Below are 26,776 nucleotides of genomic sequence, written 5' to 3' on the forward strand. Positions count from 1 at the left end.
TTGAGTTCCCGCCCGCATACATGCCCTTGCTCTCTCTCTCTCTCTCTCTCTCTCTCTCTCTCTCTCTCTCTCTCTTGCTCTCTCTTTCCTCCCTTTTTCACTATTCCTACTCCCCTTCCCTTCTCACTTGCTGCTCTATATTCTTTTTGCATTGCACGGGGGTTTGTTAGGCCCTCTTTGCTTGTGTAGCCCGCCTCCGTCTCCGTTATACGTGGTCTGGCATCCCCGGTGGAACCAGAGAGCCAACGTAACTACCATCTCTCGGACGGACTTTTAGAGAAGTCACTCTGTACCTTGCTATATTTCCACCTGTGTGGAAAACTTGGAATAGACCTTGATTTTGCTGTGTAAGTCGATTAATCCGAGAACCATTCTCCCTCTCTGTTGTCCGCGGCTGTTTAGGATGGTCTTCCGAATCGCCTCTGTGCCGCAGCAATTCTTCTGACTGAAGACCTTTCCCCCCATAGTTGACCCTACACCATGCATATCAAAGAGAAGCTTTCCCAGAATGAGGCTGCTGGGAGACCAGGAATCTCATTCGAGTTCTTCCCACCCAAAACAGCCCAGGGTGTCCAGAACCTTTACGACAGAATGGATCGCATGCACGCCTTAGGTCCCTCCTTCATCGACATCACCTGGGGAGCTGGCGGCCGCCTGTCTGATTTGACTTGCGAAATGGTCAATGTTGCCCAGTCGGTGTATGGCTTGGAAACTTGTATGCACCTGACATGTACCGATATGCCCGTCGAGAAGGTGGATGATGCGCTCCAGGCCGCTTACAAGGCTGGCTGCACTAACATCCTGGCTCTTCGTGGAGACCCCCCTCGTGAAAAGGAAAATTGGGAAGCCACCGACGGCGGATTCCGCTATGCGAAGGACCTGGTGAAGCACATTAGGGAGAAATACGGCAATCACTTTGATATCGGGGTCGGAGGTTACCCCGAGGGTGCGGATGACAACCCGGACGTTGATCTTCTGATTGATCACCTCAAAGAGAAAGTCGATGCAGGAGCCTCTTTCGTGATCACTCAGATGTTCTACGACACGGACAACTTCATTGACTGGGTAAAGAAATGCCGCAACAAGGGCGTTGCGGTGCCCATTATCCCTGGTATTATGCCCATCCAGACGTATGCTGCATTCATCAGACGATCGGAGTGGACGAAAACGCGGATTCCGCCTGAGTGGCTGGAGGCCCTGGAGCCTGTGAAGAACGACGATGCCGCTGTGAGAAACATCGGTAAGCGCCTGGTCGCGGACATGTGTAGAAGGCTCCTCGAGAGCGGTCTCAACCACCTGCACTTGTGAGTCAAACCTTTTTGCCTATGTATTTTCTGACAGGATCTGACAATCGCTGCCAAGTTACACAATGAACCTTGCTCAATCAACACAATTGGTTCTCGAAGATCTCAACCTTCTACCGTCCGAAGAGACACCGCTTCAGAGAGCCCTGCCTTGGCGGCCGTCGCTTGGTCTCAATCGCAGAGGGGAAGATGTTCGTCCCATCTTCTGGCGGAACCGCAATTCTTCCTACATCGCTCGCACGCAGACTTGGGATGAGTTCCCGAACGGACGCTGGACTGATTCCCGGTCGCCTGCCTTCGGCGAGCTTGACAGCTATGGTATTGGTCTCAAGGGTACAAACGAGCAAAACATTAAGCTGTGGGGACAACCTAAGTCTATCAGGGACATCACCCATATCTTTGTCGACTTCCTGGAAGGCAAGTTAGCGCGACTGCCTTGGAGTGACAGCCCGATTACCGCCGAAGCCAACGCTATCAAGGATGACCTTGTCGAGCTAAACAAGAAGGGTATCTTCACCATCAACTCTCAGCCGGCCGTGAATGGTGTGAAATCCTCCCACCCGGTATATGGATGGGGTCCCAAGAACGGTTATGTCTATCAGAAGGCATACCTGGAACTCTTGATTCCTTCCTATCTGCTTGATGATTTGATTGCCCGCATCGAGAAAAACGGTTACCTCACATACCACGCTGTCTCTAAGAATGGGAACCTGCGGACCAACACTAACGACAGCCCCAATGCTTTAACCTGGGGTATTTTTGCGGGACGAGAGATTGTCCAGCCTACCATTGTGGAGACGGTCAGTTTCTTGGCCTGGAAGGATGAGGCATACCGTCTTGGTGAAGATTGGGCCAAATGTCACGATGCTTCCAGCCCCAGCAGAAAGTTGATCCAGAGCGTTGTCGATGACTGGTCTCTTGTTAACATCGGTGAGTGCACTGCATACATCCATCATATGGTGGCTAGTACTGATCTGTAAAACACAGTGAACAATGATTTCCACAACACCAGCAGCCTCTTCGACCTATTCAAGGATCTGACCGTGAAGAATCTCGATACCGAGATTGCGGTCGAGGATGGTGAAACCAAGGTTCATCAAAACGGCGTCGCGAATGGAGTCGAAGCCACCAACGGCACCGTTGCAAATGGAACCACAACAGAGCTTCCAGTCAAGAACTAGAATCCTCTGATCTCCCTCTTTCAATGCCGCTTTCAACAGGCCTATCGACGGGCTCACACACTTAGTCTACGATCGTGCTATGCATCCTCATGCATGCATCCTCTTCAACCCGTCTCACGACTACATACTAATTTCAACACATGACGACTACAACTACACCTAATTCAACATCTATCTATTCTCAACGACTTTTTCCCGCGGCCCCGAGTCAGGAACACTCGGGCCACAACAAGCAACTCAACGAAACGTTTAACGGCGGCATGAACTGAAGACCTCTCAACGATTTCTTCTCTGAGCGATTCTTATGATACTTCAACATGACATCTTATCTTCTCACTCACAATTATCTCTTAATATTTAACATATACCCCTCGCATGGCATTTTTTGCGTTTTGCACAACAACACCCACATCGAGCATGGAACCTCAACGTTTATTCCTTTTCATCTATTTTCTACGATAGAGCTCGAAGCTTTTGGAAGACATCAGTCTCCTCTTTTTGTCATTTTCACCTTCATCGCATTCAAAAAGCGCCGTTCAGAACAACAACGACTCTGCGGGCAAATTCAACTTTCTTGTTTACGCACAGCGACGATCAAAAATTCAACACAAAAGGTAGGGTATAACGGAGTTGGGATCCAAACTTGGGAAAACAAAAGCGCATCCTTTTCAACATGGGATAAGGCAAGAAATATACAGGCGGAGTCAAGTTAGAGAATGGTTCTTTTTCATTGCTTTTTATATTTACCCCCTTCGACCTGCGCACGATACACTGTTCTGGCCCCTATCGATCACTTTTTTGTTCTTCGCGTCTCATCTCATTTCATCTGCCATCTTTCCTTTCTAAACAAGGGATCGATTTCGGCTGTTCAAAAGTTTTCGTGCTTTTCTTTTTCACATCTAGCGGCGGCGGTGGTCGTGATGCCGAGTTCGGCTCACCTTGTGGTCGGGGTTGATGGTGGCCGATTGACATGGCATTCTTGGGGAAGGAAGGAAGGAAGGAAGTACCGGGTGAGGAGTGCCCCGGTGGGAGGTCCAGGGAAGACAGCAACGGGAAGGGAGGATATCCACCATTCATGCATTGTGCCTTCTCTGATTGACTGGAACATAACATCAACACAATTATCTCGACTCACTGTGTCTGTGTATCTCATCCGCGCCACGTAGACAACGAATTGCCCCCCTTCCTCCTTCATTTTGCACAGACCGGTAAGACAACAGTTCTACGCTTGAATTCCGGTAATAACCCTAGCGCTTGTCTCGCGGCGACCGAGAAAAAGTAGAGCCTTTGTGCGCAGTACGGGTTTCCATCAGGATGTAAGCTGTTTGATACGAGAAGGGGGACCGATGACTTGACTTTAAAATAAAAGTAAGGAAGGAAGCCGAGGAGGCTACCAGACTCACTCAGCTGCCTGATGGCAGGCGCACATTGTTCCTGTCCCAGACTGCAATAGATTTCCTCCTACCTACCAATCCGAAACTAGACCCGTGTACCGTTTACGTAGCATCTCCAGATTCACAGTAAGATGCAGCATGAAGGATTCGTCTGTTTGTTCATATTCGGAGGATGATAATAAATGACAGCATGGTCGAGTAGGCATAAGAATGAATGGCTGCAGAACGAACGCCAGGAGGAACCTCCGTAAAACGTGAGACAAGCCCACCGCCATCGTGGCACCCGCGCCCCCCCCCCTTTACAAGAGGGAAAACCGGTTCGAGACACGTAGGCCAATCGCAAACAAAAGCAATCCCAGGGAGAGAAAAAAGCACATCGCCGGCGCTTCTGATAACTCCCCCACATACAAACACACCTATGACACCTCGAGACCGTGGGAGGGAAAACCTAACACAGTAATACCGCCCCAGCATATAGTACAGTACAAGCCGGGATGAACCAGGATTTCCATCCATCCCAATCAACACAATGCCCGACCCAGGGCTCCGAAGAACCAGGCAAACGGTTTCGCGAACCAAATGACCCATGTACTCACGAGGACGACATAGCCCGCTGCGCGACCGATGATCATCATGCAGAATCCCAGGGTAACAACGTACAGCGCAGCCTGGCAATGGTCGATCAGCGAGCGGACCAGGTCCTTTCGGGACGGTCTGGGCCAGGCACCGGTGGAGTTGTAGAGGGAGAGGAATGCCAGGAAATTCTTGAGCACGAGGAGGCAATGCTCTATCATCATGAGAATGCTGTTGAAGGCAATGCGGACCAGCATCGCTTTGTTATCGCGATTTACCATCACTTGGCTGTAGAGTTGCTGAAGCTGTATTGCGGAGTCTATGATGGCGTCTTTGATAAGAGTCCATATGGGCGGGTCGTCGGCTGCATCCTCCGTGCTTTCGGGCCGTTTCGTACCGCTCTCGGATTGCTTCGCTGGGTCCCCGAGGATATCTGCATTGAAGTCCGTGACGTTGAAATGAAATACCCCTTCTTCTCGAGGTGTCTCATAGACTTGCTGTCCGTCCAGTTCGGCCACTTCGAAGCTCTGGAGTTCGCGAGGTGAGAGCCTCTCCTCCGATCCGTCTCGACTGATAGAATTTTGGGGGGAGATTTCGGGACCAGAGGATGTAGTCCCGATATAAGGCGATACATCTGGAGCAGTTGATGCGCTTGCCACTTGGGCCGCATTGTCTTGTACTAATGATGTCTTTAGTTCAGGGGAGGGCTCGAACACGCCTCGTGATACCATCGGCGGTGTGTTCCCACTTCCAGGTGCCAGGCAAGGTGGGTGACTCTGTGGAGGATTACTTCGCGGAAGACTGCTCGGGCCTTCTATTGTAGCCTTTGACGCCCCGGACGTACGGATGAACCCACGTATAGGCCTTGGTTTGTCCGACGTTCGGCGTTCGGGTTCTGTGCCCCGAGGTTTGATGGTGGGTATCTGAGTCGGTGATGTTGTCTTCGGGCTTACTGAGTTTGGAGAGGTCGGTTTGGATGGTGTGCAAGTTGCAGTCTGTCTTTCCCACGAATTCTGCGTCACTCGTCGCAGGCCTGCCGTGGATGAGCCTGCCTGAGACTTTGCCCGTGTACCTGTGATGATCTCTCCTGCGGCTCGAGATGTGGGTTCCTGTGTGCCCGGGGTCTTTTGAGCATGAGCCCTCAGGTCTGTCATGGTAACCATAGTGCGTGTGATAGTGGGTGTGATAATGAATACATCGTCGGACTTGCGGTGTGGCTTTTGCTCGTGGATCTTTGTCGTCGTATTTCCCTGAGGTACCCGGTTCTCTTTCAAGGGAGGTTTCGAGATATTCTCTTTCGAGAGATTTTCTGACTTTTGGGGCAGTCGACAATTGGTGTCCTTGCACATCGTCTTGGGCAACTGCTTCGAGCATTGGGCAGGGTTCGAATTCTGCGAAGTTGGGTTTCGGTCTTGCTGAGGGAGCGCCTTTTCTTGAGCTGCTGGTGTGAGGGCATGTGTCGTGGCTCTTCTTCCCTCTCTGGGAATCTTGGATTTGGGGCCTGGAATGTCGATGACCCTGGGGCGCTCGTCCGTGGTTGAAAAAAGTAAAATCTCGTCCGGGTTCTTGTCGTTCGGGCCGTTGATCTCCTTGCATCCTAAAAAAGAGCCGTCGGCGTTCGCTGCAAAAGGCGTGTTGGTCGACTGCCCAGGTGACTCTTCCCAAATCGTGCTGAACCGTGGCTTTCCAATCTCATCAGGACTATAATACCGAGGTGGTTCACCAGCGCCTTCATTATCGTTGTTCTCATAAGAAGGTGGATCAGGACTCGGCTCCTGGCCGTCCAAACCAATCATCTTTCTCTCGCGTTGGTCGCTAGGCATGATTTTGTCCTCAGGAGTGGTGGTACGGGGGCTTGGAAGCGTCTCAGGATCGAGCATTGTTCCACCCTCTTTGTGAACCCTCTCGATGCTCTGCTGGAACTTTGAAATCTGCTGTGCATTCAAATGCAAAGGATTAGGCTCTCTCGCTGACGGCATGTTGACAACAAACCGATCCTCCCAGTCGGTCACAGAACTTGCAGGTGCTGATATTGGTGAAATCGGATATGACTGGTCGGATGAGTCGGTCGTGGTATCTGTCTTCTCGGATGTCGTTGGCTGCGTGGCCTCAGTGGTCGGCAAACTAGGCCCTCGTTCTCCTGTATTTGGACGTTTCCGTTGACCAACGGCTTGAGTATTCTCAGATTTCCAGAAAACTGTTCCTGGGGAAGATCGATTGTCAAGGTGTAGGTTTGGAACATCTTTCCGCAAGCCGACGGGTCGTGTATGTATCTTGTCATCCCGGGGTATACCTCCCGTTAATCTCAACTTGTAGTTAGCAATCTCTTGCCTGGGTGAAGTAGCCAATGACACGATCTTCCGATATGCCTCTTGATAGTATTCCTTGTGCTTCTCCTTACTGCGCAACGGAGCTGGTATTTCCCTCTCGAACCTGTCTCGCACTTTACGCCAGTATTGATCACCGCCTTTCTCGGCCTGCTTCGGCGCAGCAAGTGACAAGGCCCCCAGAGATCTCTTTGGACGAATAGTGCGATCGCTTTCTTGTTCCTTGGTTTCGGTCACGGGAAGTCGCGTCCCAGCAGATTCTTTGGTCTTGTCGGCGGGGGATTTAGGGAGTGGGAGCTTGGTGGGTTTGGTTCTCCGCGCCGCGGTGTCCGACATGGTCTTCGGGTCCTCGGACTTGGACGTTGTAGATTGTTCGGTTCGCCGACCTGGGATCCCTGTGGCTTGTGCTGGGGGTTTTGCTGCGTCATGGGGTCTGGTGCGCTTGCCACGAGGATTTCGAAGTTGCAGCATGTTATCGCTGTTCGGTAGGTGGAGGGAGTGTTCCATCTTTGACCGCTGCTCAATCAGGAAACACCGGCAGCTTCAGGCTGCATCAATCCACCGACCCATTCCCTCTGCGATGGATGTGATGGCGATATCGTTGATTTGGGAGCTGTGCGAGGACTCGTGTGCGGTAAGGTGTACGGTACGATGTGTTGGACGAAAACGAGGCTCGACGGAGCCAGGCGAACATCATGCGAAAAGGGCTGGGGAAACCAATACTAGACGCGTTCTGCTGAGTGAATACTAAGGGATAACAGGCGTAATGATATGAGTGGAATGTTGGACGGCCAAGGCTCGCCTCACTGAAGAATGTGTGAACATCTAGGCAGGGGAGGGGGGGCTGACCAATGCGGAATGCGCACCTCAGACTTCTGATACCATTTGGCATGGAAGCCGCACGCAGGTCCGAGTTTCAGTATGCTTCCTGCTGGTCGCATTGGAAAGAAAATTGAGGAAACGACGGAACTCAATAGCCCGGACACCCATCAAGTGATCAAGTGGAGTGAGTGCATTGGAATAGCCATGCAACCTTCGCTTCACCGGCAAGTAAAAGTAATTTCAGATCAACAAAAACACGACAAGGCCAATTAAGACAAACGGTCTTCATGATTGCGGAGGATCAAAAAGCATATTGTACAGTGGCTGGCTATCGGGAACTCCATTCCCGAAAATGACTGGAAATCTTCAACGCCGCTCTGAGAAGACCTTCCCTCAGAAACAAAGAAAAATAGAGAAGGACAAATAAAATCAGATGAACACACTAAACGCCGTACTTGATGCTTGGAGAATGCAAAGTCACGAGGATGAGCCATGACGAAAGTTGAGGATATGGTTTGTACAAGAAATACTTTTTGCTGCCAACCTGGTCAAGTGAGGTTTGAGCGTATACCGGATGCTTACAACAAGAAATGGGTTGTTTCACGGCGTGCGCCAGGTTGGCTCCGTCTGGGACCTGGCGTGGCTGGACTTTCCCCTCCAGGCACATTGCTCCGTTTGAGTGGGCTGGACTGCCTTTTCACTGCGCTTGTACCACGCTCTTTGTAGAAAAAGTCTCCGTTACTTTGCAGTCGGCGGTCCAGGTTCGCCGAGACCGATTTCCTCAATGGAGAATTAGCGTGAGAATAAACCCCAAGACTACCTCCGTCGCCAGTAGCGGTTGGAGTTCGTCGGAATTGAGGCTGGCGAATCGATGCAACTGGGTTGCGGACAACAGGGGAAGCATCGCGCAAATGACTAGGGGTCTGGAGGGCACTTGAACGATATGTGGGACCACTAGGTGTACCCGCTGCGGATTGCTGTCCTGACGAGTATCCTTCAGGGTCGATATGTTTGATATAGTTAGGGTTTGGACTCGTCTTGAATCCTCGGTTGATGACGAAGGTTGGTGTGAATGTGTCGACCTTGTTGTGCTTGATGTCGGTATCAGACTCCGAGAATTGAGTTCCAACATCCCTCATCAGAGGTTGGGTTCGAGGATGCACATATTTGGTATCATACTCGCGGAGAACCTCTTTATGAACCAGCATGTTGTCTTTCGCCTGCTGCGTGTAGGATGAGGACAGGAATGTCATCTGCACTGAAAGCAGAGCTGCCAGAAAGAGAGTGGTCACAATGGTAACGCTGGGACGGGGATCAGACACATGAGTCGGTAGGAATAACCAATAGACTAGAACATGGCCGGGGCTGAACAGGCAGAAGAGTCGAATGCAGATGGGGAAAGGATCCCAGACAGCGAGCTCCCAAACATCGCGTTGAGCATCTGGATGCGCTCTCGATTGTGCCGATCCAGACACTACATCGGCCAAGTACCGCAAAGGAGACGCAGTTGTAGGGGTTGAGTCGACTCGCACTCGGTGCGCCGATGGTGTTGCGGGGGCACGATCGATCGAGGCTTCGAAGAGACGATAAAGGCGTTTACGATAAAAAGTATAGAAGGCGTTGAAGGCGGAAAATGTCGTAAGGAGGTGTACCAAAAAGGAGGCCTATCGATGAACAGGTGAGCGCGCTGCTGGATTTCGAGGCATGTGGGAAGATAGCACGTACCAACCAACTCAGCCAAGGTGTGCTTTCATCGTCGCCAAACACATCATCTATAGCTTGACTGCCCGTTGTTTGACTGTTGGCTCGGGCGATGAGGAAAGTCAGGTTTAGGAGCACACCGAGCGGCAATGCCCAGTCTTTCTCGAATTGATCCCAGTCATGAGTATCGACCTCCTCGGACAGCCACAATAGAAAGTCTAGAGGGTTCAGGTAGGATGCGATGCGCTCTGTCAACGGGCGGCGGCGCACAAGCCGGGGCATGGTGGGGGCGGCAAGGCTGGTAGGATATGGGGATGTTAATGGAAGTGAGAAGCTAGCTAGACATATGCCCAGAAGAGAGTAGCTGTAGACAAAGTTCGTGATAAGCTAATTGAGTCGAAGCCGCAAGTTTTCCTCCCGGCTGTCAACAACAATGAGGGATGATAAGTGAGTTAGTTAGTTAGCGGCCGGTCCTGCTTAGATAAGCAGACACCGGGGCTTAACTTAGTATGACGACGTCCGATGGATTGAACTTATCGGGATCGAGACTCAACTTACCTTACGGGGCCAGCTGTGCGTTTGTTTCCGCGGGCCTTACTTGGATCATTCGCAACGCCCGACGATTCCGGTCAGACGAGTCCATCTTACACATCCTCCTTCTTACAATAACACCATGTCGGCCGCGGCCGTCTCCTACAAGGTAACCCCCCCCTTTCAAAGCATCCCCGCTTTTGAGCTAGCCCGCATACTGACCTCCAACGGCCTGATAGGAACGGCAGTTCCTTGCTGTCATCGGAGATGAAGAGTAAAGTCCCTACCTCTCGTCGAACTTTTCTTTTCAAGTCACTCGCGAACTGACTGAACGCCCAAAACGTGCAGCTCCGTAACTGGACTTCTCCTCGCGGGTATCGGTGTACGTGTTACCCTGAAGTGACCAAACCGAAGAACATTGGCAGCATGCGACCAGCAACTGACCCTCCTTTGAAGCACGTCACAGATGGCCCGGACGCGCAACGAAACTTTCTGGTCGTAGACTCGAAAACGGAGACCTCTGCGATTGAAAAAGCATTCCACAGCTTCACGCAGGAGCGACAGGATATCGCCGTCCTGCTCATCAACCAACATGTACGTGATGGAACAGTGTGATATTCGCAGACGTTCAAACGCGATGATAGCGATGCCCGGTCGCTGAATGCCCTGATATTGACAACTATACTCAGATTGCGGAACGCATCCGCCACGCCGTCGATTCATATGCCGAGGCTTTCCCCGCGGTCCTCGAGATTCCCAGCAAGGACCATCCCTACGATCCCGAGAAGGATAGCGTGTTAAAGCGGGTGCGCCGACTGTTTGGAGAGTAGATCAGAGACAAAGAGGGACAGGAGATTGTCCACTAGGCACAATCAATACAAGACTGGATGCTCTATCGACCGTGCTGCATGCGCATACGCTTCCCTACTATCAGTTGTTCCTTTACCTGGTCTCTCCCGCACTGTTATGGAGAACGAATGGTCCCAGAGCGGGCGAAAGATACCCATGATATTTGTTCATAGAATTCCACCTGTCAATGTTGCAAGAGCGTTGCTGATATTCGGAACCTGTCTAATGGTATTACTTTTCACATACCAGTCTCTATGTACACTGTAAACTCTGGATAGATTGTCTAGCAGTTTGATCTTTGATACACTAGCAGACAAAGTCTCCTCACTGGATCTTGATACACATGTTATTAGTACTATGGTGACAGGGGAAGCCCAACGGTGAACGGTCGTAAAGAATATGACAGTGTGCTATGCCTCTGAGCAAATGCTCCAGAACGCCATAAATAACAGAACGCAGGCGAGGAGGCCAAGTAGTAATGATCGTGAAGCGTAAAACACTAGCTAATGGAGCACTGGTCAACAACAAGCAAATTCACTGGACATAATGACCGTACTCAAAGCATAAGGAGGTCACAGGACGGTTGTCAGCTTGCAAAACGAGCAATCGTGGTCAGTGAAAGAGCTCGTGAACATCTAGCACAATCCACAGCTGATGTGCATCAGAATGAGTGGTAAGCACCCGGAGATATGCTATTGGCATTTAGAAGAGAGAGCCCCTCTTAAACTCAATGTTTCGCGCGTCGAGGCAGGTAATCCGCTCATCATTCACAGACATGACATCGGCATGGACCGTGTATTTGCCCTAAATGATAGATGCCTTGGGTCAGTTTCGATTCGTGGCAGTTAGCGTCTTCATGGTTAGTGAGACGTACCGGAGGGATTTGACTGGGCAGGTCGACCTGCTTTGTCAAGACCAGATCGCCCTTGTCCAAGGGGCATTCGAGGTCAACATTGGTAAGTTGATCGCAGAGATCGGCCTTCTGCCTGATCAGAGTAATCAGACCATATTTGACCTCGAGCAGAACGTAAGCACCCTTCTCAATCGGCTCCTTCAATGTACCACTGGCCTCGATTGTGAGAGTATGGCCACTGCGAAAGATTAGCGATGAATATCACGGGATGACAAGCGGCTGTATCGCAGTAGGACATACGGAAGAGGAGGGTTAGGGGACAAGTCGACTTTCTTGATCTCGAGGACGTCGCCAGAAGGATTAGCGCAGTATTCTAAGGGATTATCGCCTTTGACAGGAATTCCATTGGTACTGATCGGAGACTGTGAGTTGAAGAAGTCGATCGACCGAGCGGTAACGGCGAAGGGAGCGACGCTGAGGAGGACTGCGGCGGCAGTAGATAAGAGCTTCATGGTTGCAAGACCTGAGGGACTGTGGCGTGTTATGACCTAACAGAGTGAGCGCAATGTCGGCACTGAAAACGCAGTGGGCGAGTGAAGATAAAGTATATGCTGTATAGTTTTCGAGCAGAAGAGCTTAATGGGAAGCGAAGTGATGCACGGTGAGGAGGCGAAATGGAGGAGACGAAGAGCGGTGTCATGGGACGTACCTGGCTTGGCACCCGCCGATGACGACGGCTGGGGGAAATCCACGTGATGGTGCCTGCGCCCTTTCCAGTCCTTGCCTACTGGAACTAAAATGAATGCATGGGCGATCAATCTAATTTAATTAGAGATCTCGAGCTGCTGATTTCCTTCCAATTGCGATTCTTGATGGCCTCTCCAAGTCTATTATACTATGGACTACGTACTTTGCTATGGAGTCAAGATACTTAATCTGGGGTTATTGACTCACCACCCATTGCTCCAGAGGGCGCAGCTTACTTATCGTTGTTTACGCAAATGCCTTGTACATCAATCTCCGCAATGCCAAACTTTCATATCCGACCAGCACACAGATTATGACTTCACTCTTGAGCCTCTTGAACTTATGTATTAAATGCATTCATCATAATATAGCTATTTACAGGTTCAACCTCTGCTTCAATGCTCGGAGACAAAGATGCCCGCCATTCCCATGCCCTAAAATGAAAACCTCAGTCAGCATTGAGCAGTAATCGGCTACTCTACTTGGGGTGAACTTACGGTTCCGACACACATCGAGGTCACTGCGACTCTCTTGTTTTGACGGCGCAGCTCTGAGAGGGCGGTGACAACTTGGCGAGCTCCAGTGCAGCCCAGGGGGTGGCCGAAAGCACTAAATTTGATTAGCAGCTGATGCATCGGAAAGAAACCACGCAGACTTACATAGCACCACCTCGAGGGTTGACTTTGGCCTCATCCAAGGCTAGCTTCTGCACGCAGTACGTTCCCTATGTGGAGAGTTAGTCCTTGATCGTGCTTTTATGGATTGAATGTGCGTGTACCATCGATGCGAAGGCCTCGTTGATCTCGAAGATATCAACCTCCTCCTTGGACAGCCCGACCTTGGAAAGGATCTTGGGGATAGCGATGGACGGACCGATACCCATGATTCTGGGCTCCAAGCCGGCCACGGTGGCGCCGCAGAACTTGGCCAGAATGGGTTGACTGAGTTCTTGGGCGCGGGAACGCTTCATAAGAATCAGACCTGCGGCACCATCGGTTATCTGACTGGCGTTTCCACCCGTGGTAGCGCTGGGTTTCCATTGGGGAAAGGCCGAGCGGATCTTGCCCAGCGACTCCGCAGTCGTGCCGTATCGAATACCATCATCGCGATCGACGACGATATCCTTCACCTCACCAGTCTTGGGGTCCTTAATTTGAGTCTTGACGGGGACAATCTCATCCTCAAACCAGCCTGACTTCTGAGCGTGCTCGGCTTTCTGGTAGCTCTTTGCCGCAAATTGGTCGTGCTGTTCACGGGAGATGTTGAATTGCGCGGCGACGTTCTCGGATGTTTGGCCCATGGGCTGTGCATTCTGCGAAGCAATGGGGTGCGCCGTGACCTGGGAGGACATCTCAGGCGCGCCTCCGTCAGCATTGGTACTCATGCTCTCCGCTCCAACCGCAATGCCGACGTCAATGGATCCAGCGATGATCTGGTTGGCGATATTCTGGATGGCCAGCAAGCCAGAAGAACAGAAACGGTTGGCAACAGAAGCAGCTGCGGTTACCGGAAATCCTGCAGCCAATACTGCAGATCGTGCGACATAGGCGGAACCGGGACACAAGACATTTCCGACACAAACATCTTCAACGAGATTTGGGTCCAGGTTAGATTTTTCGCGAATGGACTAATGAATGATGCGGTCAGCCAACGGGCAAGTGGCGCAAGCAGACGCAAATAACTTACTGTGAGCAACGAGATCAAGAGGTTGTCAAGCGTAGTGTCTTTGAGTCCGCCCTTTCTGGCCTTGGTGAGGGGAGTTCTGGCGGCAAATGTGATCACCTAAGGATCTCAAGTCAGCTCCAGACTAGACTACGAATCACGGTAGGTTGCTGTAGTGCCATACAATATCGTCAGGGTTCTGGGTCAGAAGCTTTTGCCGGGCAGAGGCAGCTGCCGGGCTGGCAATCTGGTTTGCGATCGAAGATAACCGTTGCTGAGGGGAAGACATTGTGTGCTAGTTCTATGTCTTTCTTCTTTCCCACTTAAAGTTGAAGAAATTCTTTGCCCGACTATGAAGAGGTTGCGGTGAGTATAGGAAAGAAAGTCAAATGTCAGGGCAAAGAAACAATAGAAAGGTTGATTCAGGCACTCTTCCCCAGGAGTTGGGATTGTTTTATTAAGCTGGGGCAAACCGCCACCGGACAAACAGCCGCGGCTCCAGCAACAACAGGGCAAGCCAGATGCAGCAAAGCAGCCGAGCCGAGATCGGGTTAGGGAGTGGGAGCGACCAGGCTTGCAATGCCGATCGAGCGGGTCTACTGTATCCAGCGTATCCACTTCTGGCCCCCTCATGAGGTTTTCTCCGCCAACCTTTTACGTACAGATGTGAATTAGGTCTGCGAGTGATCCATGGAAAGGCCGGGTAAGCATCGAGGCAGTTCAAATGGCCGATACGTAGTTCAAGCCGAGGCGTGAGTGGTTTGCTGCAGACTCGGGGAGGAAAGTGTACTGGAATGGTAAGACTGGTAATATTGGTAAGATACGGTAAGTCCCGTCGGCCTCGGCTCAGTCGGTTGTCGGCCCCTCCGCAATCTTGGCTTGTCTCCCCTCCGGATTTCCATTCTCATTGGGATTTCTTCTCTGAGTTCTCCCCGCGCGTCCTGTCAGTTGCGGGTCAGGTTTCAAGGTTATTTTGTCAGAATCCCCGTGCTTCGAGATAATGCACGGGATTCATCATGGCAGTTGAGGAAATTCGAATAGAAGAGGACGACTTTGGCAACATGCCCCGACCCCGACGGTCCGACTCTGAGCGGACAGTTAATGATTAACTGCCAGACTGTTCGAGATGATGGTATTGAAGTCTACCATCTGGCTCATATGCAGAGTCTCCCTCCTCGCTGCTGGGCGGAATAGAACCATACTCTCACTACAGTCAGACCGTCAGATTATTTTGGCCAACATGATTGCATACAGAGAGCATGATCCATCTATCTACCTTCCAGTTGTTAATAACTTAGCCTGCATGGATGCGACTGGACTGTTAATTACCGCCGCGGTTTGAAAGGTTGCTTAGATAAACCCACTCTGGTACAGCAGTACCAGACTACGGCAGTTCCCAGCTGTTTTGTCTCCCGACCCCAGATTCCGAACTTTCTGCTACCCCCATTCGCCATTCGGATACCTTTAATTGTTCACTACCCCGGATCTTGACTTCTAGATGCTGTTTTTCTTAGATAACTGGACTGTCCCGACGCAATTGAGGTCCGTCTCCTTATTACATAGCTTCTGAATCCATCAATTGCAGCCGTCACTGTCCGAGTCTCTCATACACATACACATTCTCCCCCCCACCCCAAAGACGATCAAGGCTGGGGAAAAGTACTAGGTACCGTCAGCATGGAGCTCTTCTCGGAGATAAGCACATCCTCCCTTGCAATTGCATCTGCCCTCTCTGTGGCGGCAGGTGCATACCTCAATGCCAAATATTCCATTGCCAGTGATGTCGCAGCGCTGCACAAAGACAGATCATGGACAAATCGCTTGGGTCAACGCATTGCGCAACTGGGCGATACGGCCACCATCTACAAGATGCTCGAGCGAGTAGTCGAAGCAGAAGGTCACGGCGCAGACGAGGCACTTTGGTTTGAGAACAAGACATGGACATATGCACAATTGAAGGATTGTATGTGAACCCAACCATTGTCCCCGAGGTGCTTCAGTCCGGCTAACCTTATGCAACAGTGGTTGATCGATTCGCTGCTCTTCTTCACGCCAGAAGTATAGGCCCGGGAGACTTCGTGGGCGTCTTCACCACCAATTCCCCGGAGATGGTCGTGACCATCTACGCACTCTCGAAACTCGGGGCTGTTGCTGCTCTCATCAACACAAACCTTCGCGGTAAGGATACGTGACGAGCACGTCTGATTGAAGTTAGGGCTGAGCTGATTGAAACTGGGCAGACGACACCTTCACTCACTGCCTCAGTGTCTCCGGCAGCAAGTTCATTATCTCAACACCCGATTTGTCGCAACATGTCTGTTCGGATTTGCCACATCTCGCCTTCAACCTGACATCCTTCGAAGGGGTTTCTTCCGGTACAGCGGAACTAATCACATCAGCGGACCTGCAGCAATTTTCGCCCACGGGGCTGTCTGCTGCTAAGAGATCTCCTAGTGACCTGAGCGCACTCATCTACACCTCAGGCACCACGGGCAAGCCCAAAGCTTGCGCTATTCGCAACATGATGGGGCTAATTACATCTAACCCCCAGACGGTTGACATCAACAACCGCTCCAAGTACTACCCTCTGCGGACTTACTCCTCCCTTCCCCTCTTCCATGGAACGGCTTACTTCACTGGTATCTGTTACTCCGTTGGAAACGCCGGTACGCTGTGTCTCCGGCGAAAGTTCTCCGCGTCGCAATTCTGGAAGGACGTGCATGATTCGCGAGCAACACGCATACTATACATTGGTGAGCTCTGTCGGTATCTCCTATCGACACCCCCTTCCCCCTACGATCGCAACCATGCCTGTATAGTCGCCAACGGCAATGGCCTGCGGGGCGAGATTTGGGAGCGTTTCCGACAACGCTTCGGCGTGCCTGAGATCCGCGAATTTTATAGATCCACCGAAGGAGTGGCCAAGTTTGATAACTTTGGAGAGGGCGCGTGGGCCGCCGGCAAGGTTGGACATTCGGGCTTCATCAAGCGTATGATGGAAAACGATACCTATATTGTCAAATATGACACGGAAACGGAAATGCCCTACCGGGATCCAAAGACAGGCTTCTGCGTGAAATCCAGACTCGGCGAAGAAGGAGAGGCGATCGGGCGGGTGAAGAGCCGTGGCCTCCTCACCGAATACCTCCACAACGATGAAGCCACAGAGAAGAAGTTGCTGCGCGATGTCTTCGAGAAAGGGGATCTGTTCCAACGCACCGGAGATCTGGTGGTTCGGGATCACGACGGCTGGGTCAGGTTCCAGGACCGCGTGGGTGACACGTTCCGCTGGAAGGGCGAGAACGTGAGTGCGGGCGAGATTCGAGATCACATCTGCCGGCTTCCGGCCATTCACGATGCCGTGGTATACGGTGTGAAGTTGAGCGCGTATGTCATTGAATCTCCTGAGCGCAGGCCATGACTGCAATCTGAATGTGCTTCCATGCTGACGAGTGGCTCTTACTAGGTATGACGGCCAAGCTGGTGCTGCAGGTATCACCCTCGAGGATGCTTCACCCGCCACCGAGACCGAAGTCATGGCCAACCTCTATCCCGAGTTGAAGAAGAGGGGAGTGCCGTCTTATGCTTTCCCTCGGCTAATTCGACTCACACAGAAGTAGGCACCCCGCTACCATTCCAAATTTATCGAGAGTAGGGAGTATTTTGCTGACCTACCGCCAGGGTGGAAACCGGAGTTACGTTCAAGCAAGCCAAAGGAGCTCTGACCAAGAAGGGATGGGACCCACGGACAGACTGGGACGGTGACAAGCTGTACTGGCTGGATGGCACACAGTACAAGAAGCTCGATGAGAAGAGCTGGGCATCAATAGAAAGTGGACAGGCCAAGCTGTGATAAGTGCATGGGGCAAGAAGAGGCAGTCAATTTTCTTTTTCTTTGGGGATACTTGGGTGGCGTACTGTACAGACCTCGTACTGGGGACTCAGACACATAGATGCGGTTATATAGTGTAGATAATAGCCGGTCTAGACTCGGACTATATGATTTGACAGCATCGATCGTCAAGAATCGACCAGGTGGTACTAGATGTATGCAGCTGTGAAGACCCGGCGGAGTGGCTGCCTGAAAACGGAATTGTTTGTGCATGAGCGTCCACCACAATGTAACCACTGCATCCATCCCTGCTCCTTGACAAATTCTGCGATGGCGAAGGACAACTGAACCGACAAAATATCATTAGTGCCTTCGATCAGTGCAGACCTTTCTTTCCAATGCTTGTTACGCTCAATTGGTCTGCTACTTCAGCACGCCTGCAGTCAAATTGCCTCCCAGCTTATTCTGTTCGTTGGCCACGAAAGGGAAAAAAACCCACGCACGACACCAAGAACCCACTTAAAATCCCCCGTGTCTCTTGTTGACTTACTCGTTACCATCAACCGTACCAATCACCTTATCTGCTCTTATCACGCTTGACGATCTTAGACGCGGGGTTCCAGCCCCTCCAGCCAGTCAATTGCCCGTATAAATGTTCTGCAGTGCGCACTATCCTTTAGCGCATTGAAAAAACCAAATCTCAACGTCCTGGAACTTGAAAACCGAAAACAACAGAAGGGGAGGGGAAAGAGAATGGAAATGGCTTCAACAGGTGTTCCTATTGAAGATTCCTCTTTGAAACATGGGCTGAAGCCAATCAGTGTTGACAGTGTTCACGAGCTACAAGACAGTCCTACGGACAGCGGCGGCGAACAAGAGCAGCAGCGAGCACCCGATTCCTTCGACGCTCAATATCGCACGACAAGATGGGAGATTTGGGCCTATTATGCGTGCGTGGAGTATAATCTCCTGGCGGAATAATTGCTAAACAAATACTTCCGACCATCTTTTAGTTACTATATCGGTAACAATGGGTTATCCTTGTTCAGTGAGACTCTCTTCCCTAATTGTTGCTGCAACCGGCATCTGCATGAGGATCGGTATCATCGGCAAGAAAAAAAGATCTCTCTCGGGTCGTCAGGCTAACAGCAATCCACAATTGCAGACTTTGCCCCAACGGCGTTCCAGAATCTCTTATCGCAAGCCGCAGGCGATCGGGGAACGTTGAATTTCGCCGGCCGTCAGCGGTCGGTCAATAGTATCGTCCTTCTCTGCAACGGCATCTCGTTTGCGATCCAGGTGGTCGTGTTCTTGGCCATCGGCAGTTTCGCCGACTTTGGGAACTGGCGGCCGAACATCCTGATCGTGCTGTCGATCATCGCCTGGGCGATCGGCTTTGCGTGGCTGGCGGTCCACGAGGCGGAAAAATGGAGCGTCGGCGTGGGATTGTACATCGTCGGGCTGATCGCGTACCAAACGACACTCACCTTCTGGACGGCGGCGTTCCCGGGCCTCGCCAGGAACACGGTCGAGATGCGCGATGCGGCGGATGAATATTCCGCGGGCCGCATCTCGAGGGAGGAGTATGACCATGCGGACTCGATGAAGCGCACCCAGCTGTCCAATGTGGCCTTCTACGTGCAGTCGGTCAGTGAGTTGGTCATCCTCGCCATCATTGTGGGCATCATGTTCGCCTTGCACGTCAATGCGAGCGAAGCGAACAACAACTGGGGCTTGAGCGTTCTGATTGCCTTTGCCAGTGGCGTTTGGCTGCTGGTGTCGATACCATGGTTCGTGCTGGAGAAGCGCCGGCCGGGTCAGGATCCGGAGGGAAACAATATCATTATTGCTGGATTGAAGCAGCTTGTCCGTGCGCTGAAGGATATCTGGACGTTGAAGCAGAGCCTGATCTATCTCGTTGGTATGTTTTCCTGCACCTTCGAAATGAACGTGCCTGGCTAACTGCAGTGCACTCCTAGGTTACTTCCTCCTCGGCGATTCACTGAACACCACCGTGACAGTTATCTCCACTCTGCAAAACAACATTGTGTCGTACAACTCTCTTGAATTGACATATGTCTTGCTGGCTGGTATCGCCGCCCAGGTTCGTACCCCCTCATATCATGCATACATGCTTGGGCCACCTGGAATATTAACAACATATCCAGGCCGTCGGCATTTACACATTCTGGTATGTTCAGCGACGCTTCGACCTGACCACCAAAACCATGTTCAACATTGTTGCCATCGCCATTATTCTCCTCGACGGCTGGGGCATGATTGGCATCTGGACGCAGAAATTCGGATTTCACCATCTCTGGGAAATCTGGGTAAGTACATTCTCTGCCTTGTCGAGGTCCCGCCCATACACTCTCTGACCAAGGTCTCCGGGATTAGGTATATCAAGTCTACTACGGATTCCTTGTCTGCCCGTGGTACAGCTACTCCATGATCATGATCTCCGAAGTCACCCCGCGGGGCCACGAGTTCCTCTTCTTTAGTCTGTTCAGCATCATCGGCAAGACCTCCTCCTTTATCGGACCGCTGGTGTCGAGCGCCATCATCGATGCCTCGCCGAGTGGGAATAACTCCACGCCATTTTATTTCCTGTTTGCGTTGAGTTTGGCCAGCTTCGCGGGGCTGGCTTTCTTCCTTGATCTGAAAGAGAGTCAGAAAGAGCAGGAGGAGTTTCTAAGAAAGAGGAGGAAGGAACCTGCAGTTTGAGGATGCATATCAATGGCTGTAGATTCGTTATTGACCTTGAATGTTACACCGAACAAAGCCACTGAGGCCTCGGATCCGAGGATCCATAGATGCAACTACGAATCTTGCCTTGCACGCCACTACTACAAATCAGTAAAACAGTATATTAAAGGATCATGAAATAGATCTGCTAGAGTACCACTAGCGTCCTCATAGTCCCCGGTTCTGAGCGCCGGGAATTCCTAAACAGTAGCGGACCCTCCAGCAGATTCTACATAGTAACATGTCCAGTATGCATGCCCCGCAAAGCGACAGTATAGATAGCCCCTCCGACGGATAAATTTTGCCACCACAGGTAGGCATAGGCGGTGAAGCGTGCGGCGGACGCCCAAATTAACCACTCTGCCCGGTCGTTTTTTGGAGACTGGTTTTCTAGATTTCTGGTGAATTGGGGAATCTGTCGCTGCGAGGCTCGTTAGCTTCTGCCGGATACGGCGGTCAGGTAGACGGTAGCGGGGGTCTTTTCTGCCATTGAACAGCTTCCCAGGTTTCGTCTTCCTGGGCTGTTCCTATCTCTAAAAGCCCTGGGGATTCTAGCGAGATTCTGCCGGGCGGGCGGCTTGCTGGTTCTGGTACTGCCACCCCACCCCACCACCGCCCGCCCGCTGGTACCTTGTTTTCTGCCACCGCCTAAAATTGAACAGTTTTCCGGATTGTTTTTTCGGGACTGGAATGTGGGGAGCGCTGGTTCTCCTGCTGCGAGGTTCGTTAGGTTCTGCCGTGTGGGCGGTGAGGGGGGCGGTAATTGGCGTGATTCTGCCAGTGCTCCATGCTTTGTCTACTGTAGTCGACCCGGCCTTGTCAAAATGATGGATGAATTAAATTGCGGGTTTCGACTGCTTAGGGCTCAAGAGGGTTCTTGGGGCATGGTTGATGCTGCCTTTCTCCGCTGCAAGGTAAATATCTCTTCTTCTATTCTAGCTTGTCGAATTTCAATCCTTCCGGGCCCCTCCACTTTACTTTAAACTATCTCTATTGTTGGGACTTGGTGAATCTGTGGGAAGAATCGTCGAACGCGCCGTGTTGGGAAGTATAGACTGCCGAATCGAATATCATTGATAACAGATGGCCCGATTCAAGATAAGCGGTTCCCACCCTTGTATACACCATACATGGAGTAATCTGGTAATACTCCCTCCCGTCTTCCCCTCACCGGCAAGGGAGGCAATGTCTAGTTTGATTCTTCCCCGCTGCAACCTGTCGGCGATTTTGTCCAATGCTATAAGTTGCGCCCATAGCTATCAGGCGCCTTATCTTCTCTCAAGGGCACTAAGTATGCGCTACTAGATATGGTTATGGTCCTCGAGTATAATTATGAATTGAGCATGCGCTCCACTCTTTGTCCACTTCCATAGTTCCATCATATTTCAGGTATCCCGAACCAATCCTCTCACCATGACCAGCCCATTCCCAGCTGGAAATAGCATGTCCTCATTCTGGCGGTCGGAGCCCGATCCATTGGACAATCATCGTTCCACCGACGCTCTACCTGAAACCTGCGACATTGCCGTCATCGGAGCTGGCTACGCCGGCGCATCTACTGCTTATCATTGTTTAGAGCGTGCGACTGCCGGCGGAAAGAGGCAGCCGTCCATCGTCATTCTTGAAGCACGGCAGGCTTGCTCGGGGGCTACCGGACGCAACGGTACGAAGCTTCGCTCATGAAGTAGCTTTGCATCATGAGCATTCGCTAATTTGTGGGGCGTCCATCTGCCCCGCGGTTTGCACAGGTGGCCATCTCAAGCCCGATGTCTACAGCCGAGTCGGCAACCTGGCCAATGAGTACGGAGTCGAAGCGGCGGCCGAAGTAGCCGCATTCGAGATGGAACATGTCTCTGCAGTGCAAGCTTTGGTAGAGAAGGAGAATATTGATTGCGATATGGAGGTTAACCGTGTCTGCGATGTGCACTTTGACCCAGCCCAGCTTGCAAAGGTCAAAGAGGGCTATGATTCTCTCGTCGCGAAGGGGGTGAAGACTGTAGAAGATGTGAAATTCACCGGGCTGGAGGCTGCTGAAGCTGTGAGTTTATCGCAATCCTATGTTCCGTATGTATGCACATGCTTAGATCCGCCGACCTTGGCAGATATCGGGCGTTAAAGGAGCTCGGGGGTGCTTCAGCCAACGCACCGGGCGCCTCTGGCCGTACAAGCTTATCATGCACCTTCTGAAGCTCGCCATTGCCGCCGGGGTGAATCTGCAGACAAACACCCCGGTACGGCAGATCTCCGATGATCCGGATGCTGAGGGACGATGGACCCTCACCACTGACCGCGGCTCGATTCGCACCAAGACGGTCATCTTCGCCACCAATGCATACACCGCTGCCCTCGCACCGCAGTACAGGGACAAGATCGTCCCTGTGCGGGGATTCTGCAGTCGGATCGTGGTTCCGAACCCGCCTGCTGTAGCCATGGACCGCTCGTATACTCTGCGCTTCAACGCCTGGGACTACGACTATTTGATCCCACGTCCTGACGGTAGTATCATCGTGGGCGGTGCGAAGTCCACCTTCTACAAACAGGACATTCCCAGTTGGTACCACAACACTGATGATGGCAGGGTGGTGGACGGTGCGACGCGGTATTTTGACAACTATATGCAGCGTACCTTCCACGGCTGGGAGAATACGGGGGCATACACGGACCGTGTGTGGTCAGGAGGTAGGCCCTTGTTGATCGGCTTGTTGCGTTCTATGATTGTTGGGCTAATGTTTGAGTAGTGATGGGATATAGCAGTGATTCTCTACCGCATGTTGGACATGTGCCAGGTAAGCCCGGTCAGCTCGTAATCGCCGGTTATAGTGGTCATGGCATGCCGCAGATTTTCTTGTCTGCGCGGGGCATCGCATGGATGGTTGTGGATGGGGCAGCTTATGAGGAAAGTGGAGTTCCACGGCTGTTCAAGACAACCCCAGAACGGTTGGCGAGTGGTCGGAATGATATCCTGGCGTATGTCAAGAGCCTGGATGTGGGAAGTAAGCTTTAGCTTCCGACGACCTGAGTAGATTCTCAACGGTTAACATTAGAAGAGAATGGTTATAAAGCAACTAGGAGGCAATAGAGTGATTAGCCAGCTGTTGTGTCGCTTGAAACGAGGAACTGGAACTGGAGTGGAGATGCGGAGTAAACAGGCCAGGGACAGCCGCTGCGGAGAAGGTCTTCACCGCCTTTGATCTCCGCGCCGAGATTGGAGTCGACTCTTTCTCCTTTCCTTTTCCTCTCTTCCATCATTCCTCATAGCATGTTGCATTTATATCAATAATGATTTTATGATCAGTTACAAGCGACACGATGCCCATCTGCATCGAGTGCTCATATCCAGTCTCCCATCTGTACAGCACCTACAGCCGTGCTGATGACCGATCATTGGGTAAAGGAGTACGCTTGACTCAATGTCCGCGCTGCCAGCGCTTCGCCGACAAATATGTCGAATATGACTTTGTCGTACTCTTCATTGATCTTGTCCTGATCAAACCACAGGTGCGGCTCTTGCTCTGCAAATTGAACCCAAAGCTAAATGTACCAGGTATATCGCCATCTGCTCTTCAATCGATTAGGAGGCTATGACAACCAATTCGATGTAAGACCGCCCGCCCACTGTCAACACTTTCATCACTCAATAACTGACGTCCTCAGCGCTCCATCATCCGTCTCGGGATCCTCCTACTCCTGTTCGATGTCTACCTCACCTGGGCTCGTATTGAGAAATCGCCCTCCATTGTCGATACCTTCCTTTGGCGCGCCCCCGTCATCGTCCAATACCTCTTCTTCCTCAGTCTGAACGCGCTTGCGACGCTTGCTCATCATCTCACCATCCGTCTCCTTGCCTCGATCCTCGCCCCAACGTCCCGGGGTCACGTCGCGAAGAACAATACAACAAACCACACCGAGACAGAGGCCTCTCATCCCTCCACCCCGGTGCTACCGTCCTTCCCAGCATCCCAACTATCACCGACTGCCACACCCACCCCTGCAACGACTCTCAGCCCACCTAAGCTCATCCCGCAGGGCTCATCTTCTTCTCTCCAAGATGCGGCAACAACAGCATCCACTGGCGCCATCACGACAGTCAGCGAATCCCAAACCCAAACCCCAACCGCCCACTCCCCCCCTCCGCCGCCGCTCCGCCGCTCCTCCACCGCCCCCACCCAAAACATGGCCATGAACATCCCCATGGGAATGAATATCAAGCCGTTGCCCCCACCCTCCCCTGCAAGCCCCACCGCCATCAGCACCGCGCTTCTCGTCAGCAGCTGCGCGAAGCTATTTCCCATCCTCCTTGTCATCTGGGGCCCGGACGGCAGCGGCAACGCTTTCACCACCACCACTACCACCGCTTCGCACTCTGCCATCGATCAAATCGGCAGTAGTGCCAGTACTGGCTCACCCACAGCCCTCGACAGCATCCTCACGCCTGTCGCAGCAATCACCGCCGCCATCACAACAGCCACACAAACCTCCTCCACATCATCGTTATCATCATCGTCGTCGTCACTTTCCTCCTCCCTCCTGGATAGTGTCATGCGCGCACTGCCAGAGTCTGTTCCCACCGGCTATCTCGCCGAGTTCTTCGAGTTAATGGGCTCGCTGCTGTCTCTGGGTGCGGCGGATTCGCATCTTGTGCTACTGAGTAACATCGAGGCACTGTATATCCTGCTGGGATGCGGGTATCTGCGGGCCGTGGCGTTGGCGGTGACGGGGTTGGTGGCGCGGTGGTCAGTCCAGAGGGTGATCTTGGGGTTGGTCGGAGTTAGTTAGTCTAAGCTTAACGGGAAGAATCAACACAGGTCCATGCTTATTTTTTAGCTCCTCTACCTCCACCTCCGTATACGCTACATATAACTCCCCCCCTCCCAAGAGAAGAAAGAAAAATGTAGGATACAATCATGATGCAATTCGCGAATCCGCATAACTCAAAACAACCTTCACCCGTGCCAACAAACAAAATCAACTATACAGAACGTTCGAGAAAAATGAGAAAATCCCTTGCAGAATTCACGGGGGTATAATCCCATCCAACCCTCCCGGCCAACCAAGCCAAGACGGGCCCGTACGTAGCATATCACCAACACTTCTAGGCACCCACCCTGCCGATCCACCTCGACACACATCATACAAAGGCCTCACATCCCGAACTTACACCCCTTCAACACAAAAACAAGATCACAAGTCCAAGAGGGATTTACTCAGGCACCCGATCAGGCCGAATATCCGACCTCTTAGGCGTGATGAGCGGATGCCACTGCGCGAGGAACGTGATCGCTACACATAACAGAGAATTCACCGGTCAGTATTCAGTTTTGGGGACCTGGCCCGGCTCATGAGGGCATGGGGGAAAGACATACCCCACATCAGATAACAGCATACGAAGGATAAGATCAGGGTACTTCTGAACACACTGTCTCAAGTATTAGTTTGTTTTTTTTTGTGTTGGTGTCGACCCCAGCCGACATATTGCATTCTCTCTTTAGCAGAGTCATGGGCGAGGGGAGGGTGCGATGAACATACGTCTGATTCTCGCCCTTGGGGCTGAAGATCCACGCCAAGACGGAGGCGATGACGACGACGATGAGGCCGATGATGATGCTCCATCTGGTTGTTTTGCAGCATGGGTTAGTGGGCGGTTTGGGCTTCCGGTTATGTTGGATGTGATGGAAGGGCAATCAAGCCTGCTTGCTGCCCTCGCACACTCTTGGTGGCCGTTGGGGGAAAGGTTCGAATGGCCGTGAAGCAACTTACCCGTTCGCCATCTTGACTATAATCGCTTCGGATATGAGTTGTCTTGCGGAGGTCGAGGAGAAGGTCTGTGGCGAGGGTGTAAGCACCAGGTCCCGATTGGCAGATACGCTTTGTGGTGGTGGAAGGAAGTACAATTATTGTTCCGTACAGCGTAGGGCCAGCCTAACTGTGTGCTTTTCTCCTTTTGTCTCGGGGTGGTTTTTGAAGATAGATTGATTGTGGGTGAGGGCTGCTGGCGAGTGGTTGGCCTGGGATTGTGTATTGCGCTGTGGGTGTGGAGTGCTGTGGTTACTTTGATTGTTCGAGGGGTATGGATCGTTGTTGCGAGGTCGGGAATCTTATGTACGCTTGGAGAGTGAGGGGGGTTTAGAAGGCCAAGTTGGTGATGGAGATGCAAGCAATTGAGAGATTTGGGGGGCGAAGAATGGCGAGAAATGGTTGTCGTGGCAGGCAGAGACCGACAGACTGACAGGATGATGATGGTTATCGACAGAGAGG

The 26,776-nt window shown here is 51.9% G+C and overlaps 12 protein-coding genes across 12 annotated transcripts; 7 read left to right on the plus strand and 5 right to left on the minus strand.

Annotated features, from left to right (window-relative positions):
- The first annotated feature begins 265 nt into the window (after positions 1 to 265).
- Positions 266 to 2,843, plus strand: BO95DRAFT_98229 (methylenetetrahydrofolate reductase (NAD(P)H) MET13). Its single transcript, XM_025592358.1, has 4 exons — positions 266 to 347; positions 468 to 1,304; positions 1,363 to 2,234; positions 2,292 to 2,843. Exons 2-4 carry the CDS (start codon positions 481 to 483, stop codon positions 2,483 to 2,485), a joined length of 1,890 nt encoding a protein of 629 aa, XP_025443396.1. The 5' UTR covers positions 266 to 347; positions 468 to 480; the 3' UTR covers positions 2,486 to 2,843.
- Positions 2,844 to 3,307: 464 nt separating this feature from the next.
- On the minus strand, positions 3,308 to 7,575 carry BO95DRAFT_472780 (putative NTP binding protein; the record flags this gene model as incomplete). Its single annotated transcript, XM_025589675.1, has 8 exons — positions 6,445 to 7,575; positions 6,302 to 6,417; positions 5,406 to 6,181; positions 5,297 to 5,375; positions 5,201 to 5,266; positions 4,476 to 5,086; positions 3,621 to 3,625; positions 3,308 to 3,584 (listed from the first exon to the last, which is right to left on the minus strand). The coding sequence occupies exons 1-8, from the start codon at positions 7,284 to 7,286 to the stop codon at positions 3,308 to 3,310; spliced, it is 2,772 nt and encodes a 923-aa protein (XP_025443397.1). The 5' UTR covers positions 7,287 to 7,575.
- A 241-nt stretch (positions 7,576 to 7,816) lies between these two features.
- BO95DRAFT_513589 (Nur1/Mug154 family protein) lies at positions 7,817 to 9,715 on the minus strand. The gene is made up of 2 exons (XM_025591613.1): positions 9,327 to 9,715; positions 7,817 to 9,265 (listed from the first exon to the last, which is right to left on the minus strand). The coding sequence occupies exons 1-2, from the start codon at positions 9,582 to 9,584 to the stop codon at positions 8,180 to 8,182; spliced, it is 1,344 nt and encodes a 447-aa protein (XP_025443398.1). The 5' UTR covers positions 9,585 to 9,715; the 3' UTR covers positions 7,817 to 8,179.
- A 190-nt stretch (positions 9,716 to 9,905) lies between these two features.
- Positions 9,906 to 10,936, plus strand: BO95DRAFT_472782 (H(+)-transporting V1 sector ATPase subunit F). The gene is made up of 5 exons (XM_025589676.1): positions 9,906 to 10,002; positions 10,073 to 10,107; positions 10,182 to 10,215; positions 10,290 to 10,427; positions 10,523 to 10,936. The coding sequence occupies exons 1-5, from the start codon at positions 9,976 to 9,978 to the stop codon at positions 10,661 to 10,663; spliced, it is 375 nt and encodes a 124-aa protein (XP_025443399.1). The 5' UTR covers positions 9,906 to 9,975; the 3' UTR covers positions 10,664 to 10,936.
- Positions 10,899 to 12,047, minus strand: BO95DRAFT_472783 (ML domain-containing protein; the record flags this gene model as incomplete). Its single annotated transcript, XM_025589677.1, has 3 exons — positions 10,899 to 11,486; positions 11,557 to 11,773; positions 11,836 to 12,047. The coding sequence occupies 3 exons, from the start codon at positions 12,045 to 12,047 to the stop codon at positions 11,385 to 11,387; spliced, it is 531 nt and encodes a 176-aa protein (XP_025443400.1). The 3' UTR covers positions 10,899 to 11,384.
- Positions 12,048 to 12,626: 579 nt separating this feature from the next.
- BO95DRAFT_441816 (putative peroxisomal 3-ketoacyl-coA thiolase (Kat1)) lies at positions 12,627 to 14,380 on the minus strand. Its single transcript, XM_025586271.1, has 6 exons — positions 14,129 to 14,380; positions 13,969 to 14,064; positions 13,061 to 13,909; positions 12,942 to 13,006; positions 12,780 to 12,891; positions 12,627 to 12,716 (listed from the first exon to the last, which is right to left on the minus strand). The coding sequence occupies exons 1-6, from the start codon at positions 14,231 to 14,233 to the stop codon at positions 12,678 to 12,680; spliced, it is 1,266 nt and encodes a 421-aa protein (XP_025443401.1). The 5' UTR covers positions 14,234 to 14,380; the 3' UTR covers positions 12,627 to 12,677.
- Positions 14,381 to 15,621: 1,241 nt separating this feature from the next.
- Positions 15,622 to 17,797, plus strand: BO95DRAFT_360469 (putative bifunctional fatty acid transporter/acyl-CoA synthetase (FAT1); the record flags this gene model as incomplete). Its single annotated transcript, XM_025582484.1, has 5 exons — positions 15,622 to 15,907; positions 15,967 to 16,122; positions 16,185 to 17,331; positions 17,411 to 17,560; positions 17,626 to 17,797. 5 exons carry the CDS (start codon positions 15,622 to 15,624, stop codon positions 17,795 to 17,797), a joined length of 1,911 nt encoding a protein of 636 aa, XP_025443402.1.
- Positions 17,798 to 18,110: 313 nt separating this feature from the next.
- BO95DRAFT_441819 (MFS transporter) lies at positions 18,111 to 20,553 on the plus strand. Its single transcript, XM_025586272.1, has 6 exons — positions 18,111 to 18,726; positions 18,790 to 18,824; positions 18,942 to 19,697; positions 19,756 to 19,880; positions 19,945 to 20,106; positions 20,174 to 20,553. The coding sequence occupies exons 1-6, from the start codon at positions 18,536 to 18,538 to the stop codon at positions 20,498 to 20,500; spliced, it is 1,596 nt and encodes a 531-aa protein (XP_025443403.1). The 5' UTR covers positions 18,111 to 18,535; the 3' UTR covers positions 20,501 to 20,553.
- Positions 20,554 to 21,742: 1,189 nt separating this feature from the next.
- On the plus strand, positions 21,743 to 23,593 carry BO95DRAFT_441820 (NAD(P)/FAD-dependent oxidoreductase). The gene is made up of 4 exons (XM_025586273.1): positions 21,743 to 22,184; positions 22,270 to 22,559; positions 22,624 to 23,200; positions 23,260 to 23,593. The coding sequence occupies exons 1-4, from the start codon at positions 21,935 to 21,937 to the stop codon at positions 23,523 to 23,525; spliced, it is 1,383 nt and encodes a 460-aa protein (XP_025443404.1). The 5' UTR covers positions 21,743 to 21,934; the 3' UTR covers positions 23,526 to 23,593.
- A 185-nt stretch (positions 23,594 to 23,778) lies between these two features.
- Positions 23,779 to 24,154, plus strand: BO95DRAFT_98405 (ARV1 family protein). The gene has a single exon (XM_025592359.1). It carries the CDS (start codon positions 23,831 to 23,833, stop codon positions 24,104 to 24,106), a length of 276 nt encoding a protein of 91 aa, XP_025443405.1. The 5' UTR covers positions 23,779 to 23,830; the 3' UTR covers positions 24,107 to 24,154.
- A 508-nt stretch (positions 24,155 to 24,662) lies between these two features.
- BO95DRAFT_441821 (sterol homeostasis protein ARV1) lies at positions 24,663 to 25,322 on the plus strand. Its single transcript, XM_025586274.1, has one exon. The coding sequence runs from the start codon at positions 24,695 to 24,697 to the stop codon at positions 25,295 to 25,297; it is 603 nt and encodes a 200-aa protein (XP_025443406.1). The 5' UTR covers positions 24,663 to 24,694; the 3' UTR covers positions 25,298 to 25,322.
- Positions 25,323 to 25,330: 8 nt separating this feature from the next.
- Positions 25,331 to 26,615, minus strand: BO95DRAFT_98408 (V-type proton ATPase subunit E). Its single transcript, XM_025592360.1, has 5 exons — positions 26,411 to 26,615; positions 26,279 to 26,343; positions 26,048 to 26,131; positions 25,885 to 25,937; positions 25,331 to 25,801 (listed from the first exon to the last, which is right to left on the minus strand). The coding sequence occupies exons 2-5, from the start codon at positions 26,287 to 26,289 to the stop codon at positions 25,722 to 25,724; spliced, it is 228 nt and encodes a 75-aa protein (XP_025443407.1). The 5' UTR covers positions 26,290 to 26,343; positions 26,411 to 26,615; the 3' UTR covers positions 25,331 to 25,721.
- Between the last annotated feature and the right edge of the window lie 161 nt (positions 26,616 to 26,776).

This window comes from Aspergillus brunneoviolaceus, assembly GCF_003184695.1.
Source record: "Aspergillus brunneoviolaceus CBS 621.78 unplaced genomic scaffold BO95scaffold_25, whole genome shotgun sequence".
NCBI classification, from domain to species: domain Eukaryota; kingdom Fungi; phylum Ascomycota; class Eurotiomycetes; order Eurotiales; family Aspergillaceae; genus Aspergillus; species Aspergillus brunneoviolaceus.

What these genes read in the sequence shown, in the direction of transcription:
- BO95DRAFT_98229 (XM_025592358.1), top strand. Translation starts at nt 481, where the DNA reads ATGCATATCAAAGAGAAGCTTTCCCAGAATGAGGCTGCTGGGAGACCA. An exon ending in GGTCTCAACCACCTGCACTT is followed by an intron (nt 1,305 to 1,362) that starts GTGAGTCAAACC and finishes ATCGCTGCCAAG; the next exon opens with TTACACAATGAACCTTGCTC. An exon ending in CTGGTCTCTTGTTAACATCG is followed by an intron (nt 2,235 to 2,291) that starts GTGAGTGCACTG and finishes TGTAAAACACAG; the next exon opens with TGAACAATGATTTCCACAAC.
- BO95DRAFT_513589 (XM_025591613.1), bottom strand. Translation starts at nt 9,584, where the DNA reads ATGCCCCGGCTTGTGCGCCGCCGCCCGTTGACAGAGCGCATCGCATCC. An exon ending in CACCTTGGCTGAGTTGGTTG is followed by an intron (nt 9,266 to 9,326) that starts GTACGTGCTATC and finishes GTTCATCGATAG; the next exon opens with GCCTCCTTTTTGGTACACCT.
- BO95DRAFT_472782 (XM_025589676.1), top strand. Translation starts at nt 9,976, where the DNA reads ATGTCGGCCGCGGCCGTCTCCTACAAG. An exon ending in CCGCGGCCGTCTCCTACAAG is followed by an intron (nt 10,003 to 10,072) that starts GTAACCCCCCCC and finishes ACGGCCTGATAG; the next exon opens with GAACGGCAGTTCCTTGCTGT. An exon ending in TCCTGCTCATCAACCAACAT is followed by an intron (nt 10,428 to 10,522) that starts GTACGTGATGGA and finishes AACTATACTCAG; the next exon opens with ATTGCGGAACGCATCCGCCA.
- BO95DRAFT_441816 (XM_025586271.1), bottom strand. Translation starts at nt 14,233, where the DNA reads ATGTCTTCCCCTCAGCAACGGTTATCTTCGATCGCAAACCAGATTGCC. An exon ending in TCTTGATCTCGTTGCTCACA is followed by an intron (nt 13,910 to 13,968) that starts GTAAGTTATTTG and finishes ATCATTCATTAG; the next exon opens with TCCATTCGCGAAAAATCTAA. An exon ending in CCTCGATGTGTGTCGGAACC is followed by an intron (nt 12,717 to 12,779) that starts GTAAGTTCACCC and finishes TTTTCATTTTAG; the next exon opens with GGCATGGGAATGGCGGGCAT.
- BO95DRAFT_441819 (XM_025586272.1), top strand. Translation starts at nt 18,536, where the DNA reads ATGGCTTCAACAGGTGTTCCTATTGAAGATTCCTCTTTGAAACATGGG. An exon ending in GAGATTTGGGCCTATTATGC is followed by an intron (nt 18,727 to 18,789) that starts GTGCGTGGAGTA and finishes ACCATCTTTTAG; the next exon opens with TTACTATATCGGTAACAATG. An exon ending in ACCATCTCTGGGAAATCTGG is followed by an intron (nt 20,107 to 20,173) that starts GTAAGTACATTC and finishes CTCCGGGATTAG; the next exon opens with GTATATCAAGTCTACTACGG.
- BO95DRAFT_441820 (XM_025586273.1), top strand. Translation starts at nt 21,935, where the DNA reads ATGACCAGCCCATTCCCAGCTGGAAATAGCATGTCCTCATTCTGGCGG. An exon ending in GGGGGCTACCGGACGCAACG is followed by an intron (nt 22,185 to 22,269) that starts GTACGAAGCTTC and finishes CGGTTTGCACAG; the next exon opens with GTGGCCATCTCAAGCCCGAT. An exon ending in GGCTGGAGGCTGCTGAAGCT is followed by an intron (nt 22,560 to 22,623) that starts GTGAGTTTATCG and finishes CGACCTTGGCAG; the next exon opens with ATATCGGGCGTTAAAGGAGC.
- BO95DRAFT_98405 (XM_025592359.1), top strand. Translation starts at nt 23,831, where the DNA reads ATGCCCATCTGCATCGAGTGCTCATATCCAGTCTCCCATCTGTACAGC.
- BO95DRAFT_441821 (XM_025586274.1), top strand. Translation starts at nt 24,695, where the DNA reads ATGGCCATGAACATCCCCATGGGAATGAATATCAAGCCGTTGCCCCCA.
- BO95DRAFT_98408 (XM_025592360.1), bottom strand. An exon ending in CCCAAGGGCGAGAATCAGAC is followed by an intron (nt 25,938 to 26,047) that starts GTATGTTCATCG and finishes TACTTGAGACAG; the next exon opens with TGTGTTCAGAAGTACCCTGA. An exon ending in ATGCTGTTATCTGATGTGGG is followed by an intron (nt 25,802 to 25,884) that starts GTATGTCTTTCC and finishes TGTTATGTGTAG; the next exon opens with CGATCACGTTCCTCGCGCAG.